Source organism: Palaemon carinicauda, chromosome 8 (assembly GCF_036898095.1).
Source record: "Palaemon carinicauda isolate YSFRI2023 chromosome 8, ASM3689809v2, whole genome shotgun sequence".
Classification (NCBI taxonomy): Eukaryota; Metazoa; Arthropoda; class Malacostraca; order Decapoda; family Palaemonidae; genus Palaemon; species Palaemon carinicauda.
The window spans coordinates 137,483,347-137,492,480 of record NC_090732.1 but is presented as its reverse complement, the minus strand read 5'-3'; the positions used below and the strand labels follow the sequence as shown (position 1 = coordinate 137,492,480).

Sequence of the window (9,134 nt, the reverse complement as noted above, 5' to 3'; positions counted from 1 at the left end):
TTTTTTTGGTCACTCAATCTAGATATTATTCTCCTTACACAAACATGGTCTCGTAATCTCCAAACCCATCTAGATATATATTCAGATTCCCAAACCTTTTTTTTGAATTATTATGTAATGTTTATGGGTAATTTTGTTAACCCCGCCTCTGAGGGAGGCAAGCCAGCCTCAACTTGGTGCCGGTCCCAATCCCGGGTAAGTGGGGAGGGTTGGCGGTAGGAAAGGCATCCAGCAGAAATAAACCACAGAATACAAGCAGGATGGAAGAATTGGAAGAGAGTGCGTGTAGCAGTATGTGACAGGAAAATAGGGGTCAAGTTGAAAGGTAAAGTACACAGGACAGTTGTGAGACCGGCAATAGTGTATGGAGCGGAGACTTGGCCAATAAAGAAGACAGAAGAGAAGAATCTGGATGTGGCAGAGATGAGAATGTTGAGATGGATGTGTGGGGTGACAAGAAGAGATAAGACACGGAATGAGGTAATTATGGGTATCACAAGAGTTAGAGAACTATCAGATAAAATCCAAGAAAGTGGACTGAGGTGGTATGGTCATGTCATGAGAAGAGATGAACAGTATACTGGGAGGAGGGTGATGGAAATGGAGGTACAGGGAACGAGAAGGAGAGGGAGACCAAAGCTAAGGTAGATGGACTGTATCAAGGATGACCTTCGATCAAAGGGATTAACCGGTGATGAAGTGTGGGACAGAGGTAGATGGAGAAAGCTGGCCAGATACATCGACCACACATAAAAGTGGGAAAAGATGCAAACAAAGAAGGAGTTTATGGGTAATTTTGTTGGTAGATTCAGGTTCATAGTAAATAGTTCATATGTATAAGGTATAAGGTTACTTGTGAGGGGATAAGAATTGAATCTGTACGAAAGAATGCACAGTACATACTATGATGTCACTGTAAATCCAGAACTCGGTTATGAATGTAAATTGAGATTCATGAATCAAATGAAAAGGAAAGACGCCTTCATTAAAGAAGTTTATTTATATTTTGGATTTATCTTTCGATAATAAATATTTCCCTTTTGATAAATAGTTCTCACATACTTATTAGTTAGACATAATTTATGTAGAAGGAGAAAGGCCATTTATGGTACTAGACAGGAGCTCCATAGCTGCTTGAAGGAGCAGCCACTCGTGGGGCACCATAGGAGTTTGAAAGGGAGATGTCGGATGCAGCTCCTACGAGAGCATCGTCACCCACCTTCCCGATGTCAGCATTGAGAGCGATGAACTGTTCAGTGGCTGCACAGTCGACGTTGAACCACCAGTCACAGACGAAGTACTGCTGGTTGAAGATGGTGCCGTTGGGGCAGAGGAAGGAGTCCTGGCGGTCATCGAACTGGCAGATGTGGAAGACCTGGCAGCCGGCTTCGTCATCGGTGTCAGCATAGTAACCTGGGAACTCCTGATCAGCGCAGGAGAATCCAGTGTCTGGGACTGAAGCCAGGATGGGGTAATCCTCTCCAGGGACGCCTCCTCCGGGGATGCTGGCAGCCAGATCGGCAATTGGATCACCACTACCAAATGCTGTGACTCCGTTGAGGGTGGAGGCAGCACTTTGTAGGTCAGGAGCGCCATAAGAGTAGCCTGGGGCTGATGGCACCTCGAAACCCAACTGTGGTATGGCTGCACTCAAAGAGGCTGATAGAAAGATTAAGGAGAATGATATTATGATGGAGCTTTAAAGTAAAATTAGGTAGTAGATATGGCTAGTATGCTTATAGGGTTTTATCTTAATGCTACAAATTCACCTTCAAAAGATATGATGAGCAAATAGAGACTATTGTAATAATATTAACTTTTGTCTTTTACATTTGAAAGTATAAAATATTACAGGAAAGAGTTCCTTCATTCAAGATGATAGGAAAATTCTTAGTTATTTCCTCAAAGAAAGAAATCTTTTTCATTTGGTTTTCCGGAACGTTGATCTCTCTCTCTCTCTCTCTCTCTCTCTCTCTCTCTCTCTCTCTCTCTCTCTCTCTCTCTCTCTCTCTCTCTCTCTCTCTCTCTCTCTCTCTGTATAACTTTAGACACTTGTTTCTTCTGTATCCCGACAAACACAAAGAATAGGCTACTTACCTAGAGTGAAAATGGCAAAAGCCTTAATCATGATTGCTGAGAAGAGAGGAAGAATGTAGCAGGAATATACTTCTGGTAAAGACGAGCTTCCAGTGAGGTCTGTACTGCTGATGAGTTTGACTGCCTCTTTATACTGGCTGCCGTGTTCCAGGTCAGCCAAGGTCAAAACGATATGAAGGTATGAGAGCAAGGCGGAAGAGGTGAAATTCGTAGACTATGATTAGTTCATCGCTATGGGCATTTTGTAAGAAAGTAGTTTGAAGTATTTGCAGTTTTGCTTTTATTTCGATTAATTGATCAGTAATTATCGTTAAAAGGCCTCTAACGACCATGGATGTTAACTTCAAAGTTTGGATATTTGTTTTATACGTATTGAGCAATGATATTATTTATTTGATTAAGTAATACAATTAATAATCCGAGTGAATAATTTTCATATTTACAAAATTATTGCGTTTTTACTCTTATCAACTTCCATTATATTTTGTGTCATTTTGCTTGAAATTTTGAGACTCAAATTTAGTTTATTTCTTAATTTTACATCTCGTTATTTTTGTTTCTTCAATGAATTTCTTGCTTGAGCTTTTTAACAGCATTTCAACTTTTTGCTCAGGAATGGTCACTTATGCAAAATTGTTTTTAGGTACAATTTCATGGTGAAATTTTTATCACATCACAAGAATCTCATATCTCTTTACCTTTTTTTTCATTGATTATAGCCAGACTCATTCATCATCTTTATTAAAATAATAACCTAAATAGTTATCTGTATCTCAATTCTGTTACAGCAAGATTTATTATTATTATTATTATTATTATTATTATTATTATTATTATTATTACATCGATTCATTTACCACTTCCCGTGTCTGTTAATATTTTTTGCCTCTTCCCTATCCTTTTGATCGAGATGAGTTCCAGTTTCGCACTGACATTTTTTCCCAAATCGTGTTGTTATTGGCTTTAATAGTAAAACATTAAGTATAAAGTGAAAGTTCAGGTTATAGAAAATCTTTGAAAGTTTGAAAACGTATTACAAAGGAAGCAGAGACCTCTATCCTCTGTTATTCCATCTAGAGTTCTAACGCCTGTAATATCCTCGTAAAAATAATTGAGACAGGAATTTTCCCTTTACGGAGGGTTGATAAGACGAAGCGATGGCTCAAGAAGATTTGTAGAGAATTGATTGTATACACTATATGTATGAACAAAAGATAGATAAGTGACTCGGCTTTTGAAGTACGAAATTCACATTTATGAGAGCCACCACAAGAAATAGGAAGGATCAGAGCTAAAGCCATTACTTTACTAACAGATAGACCAAATAAAAAAAAAAAAAAAAAAAAAAAAACATTAAGAGCTGCAATATGAATTAGGTATGTCTTACGAAATGTTTAAAGAAAATTTTTGTAGCTGCGTTCCAATTACTTTTCGACACCAGAGGGTTACTTGAAAGTCCTATTCATTGTGTCATGATTTAATATTTGCTATATTTATGGAGAAAAATTTTTCTGAGTGATCTCTTTTTCAGGAGATTTTAAGAATCTATATACTCATAGTTTGTGAGTTTTTCTATAATCCAAAGGATTCGCTTGAGTAACCACAGAGTTCAATGAATGCGTGGCTCGGTTAATTCTCTAGTCCCAGATTATTACTATGTATTTGCAGGTCAAAATGTAATAGAAAATTATAATTCATGACTTTCAAAAGTAAATAATCAACAAACAAGTCCCATCGTTGATTATCGTCCTGATTTATATTTCAAATGACCACAATTGATAATTGAAAACCAAATCCAACTTATAGTAAGTTAATAATTAGACTTGACAACCTCTCCATTGCTATCGAATTCGTTAAGTAATCTCTGGTTTCAGTGTCTTGTGAATCGTGCACATAATTATCATTTCTGATGGCAGTTTTATGTTCTGGAAATCGACGATATGTAAGGAAATTTCCAATTCTATTATTCCGGTTATTAATTTGAAGAAAGGGATGCTGGAAGAAGCTGGGAAAGTCAAGAATTACTTGAATTGTGTTTGCATATTTATTTTGCATATATTTATACAATTTTATATGTGTAATATATATAATATATATATATAATATAAATATATATATATATATATATATATATATATATATATATATATATATATGTATATATATAAATATATATATATATATATATATATATATATATATATATATATATATATATATATATATATATATATATTATCTACGCCTATTAACGCAAAGCTTCTTGGTTAGATTTTGTCAATCGCCTCTATCTTGAGCTTTTAATTCAACAATTCTCCATTCATTATCATCTACTTCAAGTTCCATAGACCTCAGCCATGTAGGCCTGGGTCTTCCAACTTTTCTAGTGTTTTGTGGAGCCTAGTTTATATATATATATATATATATATATATATATATATATATATATATATATATATATATATATATTTATTTATTTATTTATATATATAGCGATTATACTGTAATCTGAAATCGTTCAATAAGATTTAATGACTCATGAAACCCATTTAAAGTTGCATACTGACATTGCCTCAACTCGGATTGCTTATGAATGTGGATTTTTGGAATACGACCAGAATATAGTTATGTATAATACAGATTCTGGATAATAACTTTCCACAGACTTACAAAAGGTGGTGGTTTACTTCCTTTCCTGTGATGTCAAGGATCTACTGTAGATGCTGTTGCGCTTTATCTTTGGCTGCATAATTGAGTGTAAAATGTATTTTTAAATGACCTTTTCTTTGTGAGTAAAGTCACTTTTCTAGTGAACCCAATATTCATATTTAAAGTGTCTCTAATGGTGGCGAATTCCAGAGGATTACTTAATAAACTGACTTTTGCTTTAAAAAAAATGGCGAACCAACGCCAGTTTCTGTCGTTTTCCTCAACGAAGGTGGCTTGTGGAAAAGATATAACCACAATGGTCCCTTCCACTTTTATACTTTAACTTCTGAATCCATAATGAACTCTCTGTGCCCTGTTTGAAAACTCATTTTAATCAGCTATGTCACACTGACATGTCTTGATGCATATCCCCTGTCATCATTCTCACTCTTCTTACCCTAAACATTCTATGCAAACAATTTATATCAAGAGCGGCAACTCTTTTCACTTTAGTCTGTATTGACCATCTACTTTTATTATTATTATTATTATTATTATTATTATTATTATTATTATTATTATTATTATTTTTATTATTATTATTAGAAAAGCAACAACCTCGTTAGAAAAGTAGGATGCTATAATCCCAAGGACTCCAACGGGGAAAATAGCCGAGTGCGGATAGGAAATAAATAAATAAACGAACTACAAGAGAATTGATGAACAATTGATATGTAATATTTTTTATAAACAGTTGCAACATTAAAATAATCTTTCATATACAAACTATAAAGAGAGATTTATGTCGACCTCTTCAACATTAAATATTCGCTGCAAGTTTGAACTTCTGTAGTTCCATCAATTTAACTGCCTGATTAGGAAGATCATTCCACAATTTGATCATCACCGGAATAAAACTTTTAGAAAGGTATGGTAGAGAATACATGACTTTTAGAGTTAACTGCATACTTAAGCCCTGTCCACACGATCGAGTATGCCCGACGGGCAAATAGCGATACCAGACCACAATAGTTGGTAAGAATGAGGGTTAATGACGTCAGAAGCGGGATAACCACAGACACGGATCTGGCATCATACAGTGGTGCCAGATTCATGCCTTTAGTTTTCCCAGTTCTGACGTCATCAACCCTCATTTTCACTAACTATTGTGGTCTGGTATCACTGTTTGCCCGTTGGCCAAGCTCGACCGTGTGGTATTACTACCAGGATGGTACTGTATTGGAAGAACTGAAAGCAAAGGATGGTCAGAGTTATGAAAAGTCTTATGCAACATGGATAAAGAACTAACTGAACGACGGTGCCAGTGATTAGTATCTAAATCAGGTATGAGAAATTTAATAGACAGCAAGTTTTTTTTTCCAACAAATTGAGATGAGGTTCAGCAGGGGAGCAATACTCGAAACAAGACAAAATAAAAGAATTAAAACACTTTATTATTATTATTATTATTACTATCCAAGCTACAACCCTAGTTGGAAAAGCAAGATGCTATAAGCCCAGGGGCTCCAACAGGGAAAAATAGCCCAGTGAGGAAAGGAAATAAGGAAATAAATAAATGAAGAGAACAAATTAACAATAAATCATTCTAAAAACAGTAACAACGTCAAAACAGACATGTCATATATAAACTATTAACAGCATCAAAAACAAATATGTCATAAATAAACTATAAAAAGACTCATGTCCGCCTGGTCAACAAAAAAGCATTTGCTCCAACTTTGAACTTTTGAAGTTCTACTGATTCAACCACCCGATTAGGAAGATCATTCCACAACTTGGTAACAGCTGGAATAAAACTTCTAGAGTACTGCGTAGTATTGAGTCTCGTGATGGAGAAGGCCTGGCTATTAGAATTAACTGCCTGCCTAGTATTACGAACAGGATAGAATTGTCCAGGGAGATCTGAATGTAAAGGATGGTCAGAGTTATGAAAAATCTTATGCAACATGCATAATGAACTAATTGAACGACGGTGCCAGAGATTAATATCTAGATCAGGAATAAGAAATTTAATAGACCGTAAGTTTCTGTGCAACAAATTAAGATGAGAATCAGCAGCTGAAGACCAAACAGGAGAACAATACTCAAAACAAGGTAGAATAAAAGAATTAAAACACTTCTTCAGAATAGATTGATCACCGAAAATCTTGAAAGACTTTCTCAATAAGCCTATTTTTTGTGCAATTGAAGAAGACACAGACCTTATATGTTTCTCAAAAGTAAATTTACTGTCGAGAATCACACCTAAAATTTTGAAAGAGTCATACATATTTAAAGAAACATTATCAATACTGAGATCCTACTTACAATCATACTTTGAGTTTTATTAGGATTCAACTTCATACCCCATAATTTGCACCATGCAATAATTCTAGCTAAATCTCTATTAAGGGATTCACCAACCCTAGATCTACATTCAGGGGATGGAATTGATGCAAAGAGAGTAGCATCATCTGCATAAGCAACAAGCTTGTTTTCTAGGCCAAACCACATGTCATGTGTATATAGTATAAAAAGTAATGGGCCAAGAACACTACCCTGTGGAACACCGGATATCACATTCCTATAATCACTATGGTGCCCATCAACAACAACTCTTTGAGATCTATTACTTAAAAAATCAATAATAATGCTAAGAAACGACCCACCCACTCCCAACTGTTTCAGTTTGAAAACAATGGCCTCATGATTAACACGGTCAAAGGCAGCACTAAAATCAAGGCCAATCATACGAACTTCCCTACCACAATCAAGGGATTTCTGTACAGCATTGGAGATTGTAAGAAGGGCATCACATGCTCCAAGGCCTTTACGAAAACCAAATTGCAAACTAGGGAGTAGATGATTACCTTCAGCAAACCTATTAAGACGTTTTGCCAGAAGACGTTCAAAAACTTTAGATAATATGGGAGTTATGGAAATTGGGCGGTAATCAGTGGGACTTGAGCTACCACAAACACATTTACATAAAGGAGTAACATTACCAATTCTCTAACTAGTCCTAAAAGCTCCTCTTCTTACTAACTTGCGCAAAATAACAGATAACTTTGGAGCTAAGAAATCTGCTGTCTTTATAAAAAACAAAGGAAAAATACCATTTGGGTCTACACCTCCATAAGCATCAAGGTCCATCAACAGAGCTTTAATCTCACGAGATCGAAAAGCTAAACTAGTTAGTTTAGCCTCAGGAAAACAGGAATGAGGAAGTTCAAGTTTTTCATTACTCTGTTTACTGTCAAAAACATCAGCCAAAAGGGTTGCCTTTTCCTTTGGACAGTGAGTGACTGAGCCATCTGGTTTAAGTAAAGGAGGAACTGTTGCATCTACACCAAAGAGTGCAGATTTAAGGGTAGACCACCATTTATGTTCCTGAGTTGTACCAGAAAGTGTTTCTTTTATGGTTAAATTGTACTCCTTTTCAGTTGAGGCATAAACTCTCTGAGCAAAAGCTCGAAGCTGAGTATAGTTGTTCCAGGTCAAATCTGATCTGTTCCCCTTCCAAAGATGATAGGCCTCCTGTTTCTCCAAATAAGCACGTCTACAATCATCATTGAACCACGGTTTGTCCTTCACTCGGTACCTTAGCACACGAGAAGGGATACGCCTATCAATTATGTTGACTAGATTCTCATTCAAAGGGACAACAGGATCTACACTATTATATAATTGTGACCAATTCAAGCACAAAAGATCATGTAAAATCCCATTCCAGTCTGCTTGGGATTTCATATAAATTTTACAAGAGTATGATATATCAGGGATAGGCTGCTCAGTCTTCACTAATAATGAAATCAAGGCATGATCAGATGTCCCGACTGGAGAACCAACCTTACTAGTTATAACGCCAGGGGAGTCAGTGTATATGAGGTCCAAGCAATTACCGGACCTGTGAGTAGCTTCATTTATGATTTGCTCACAGCCTGATTCAGAGGCAAAGTCTAAAGCTCTTAGGCCATGGCGATCGGTAGGAGAGATAGAACTTAACCACTCCCTATGGTGAGCATTAAAATCACCAACAAAGACAAAAGAAGCCTTTCTATCATCTTCTTGTATCTTAGCCATAATGGTAAGAAGACAATCGAAGATAGAATCATCTATGTCTGGATTCCGGTAGATCGAACACAAATAAAAGTTGTTATGCCTGCCACAAACTTTTATTACCTGAATCTCATGACATCCACATTGATAGCAGGACTTATGAGAAGCAGGGTACTCGGTCCTAATATACACCGCCATTCCCCTGGCCCTAGGGATGGCATCACGTTTCAACATTATTGGCTTCTTAAAACCAGTTATAAGGAGCTCAGATGAGTGCCTCATATTAGAAACCAAAGTTTCTGAGCACAAAAGAATATCATACTGTCTGG

The 9,134-nt window shown here is 36.2% G+C and overlaps 1 protein-coding gene and 1 long non-coding RNA gene across 2 annotated transcripts in view; one reads left to right on the top strand and one right to left on the bottom strand.

Moving 5' to 3' along the window:
• Positions 1-9,134, top strand: part of LOC137645969 (uncharacterized) — a 209,604-nt gene that overhangs the window by 186,541 nt on the left and 13,929 nt on the right. The window lies entirely within an intron of this gene.
• LOC137645002 (uncharacterized) lies at positions 1,041-2,201 on the bottom strand. The gene is made up of 2 exons (XM_068377868.1): positions 2,098-2,201; positions 1,041-1,659 (listed from the first exon to the last, which is right to left on the bottom strand). The coding sequence occupies exons 1-2, from the start codon at positions 2,126-2,128 to the stop codon at positions 1,112-1,114; spliced, it is 579 nt and encodes a 192-aa protein (XP_068233969.1). The 5' UTR covers positions 2,129-2,201; the 3' UTR covers positions 1,041-1,111.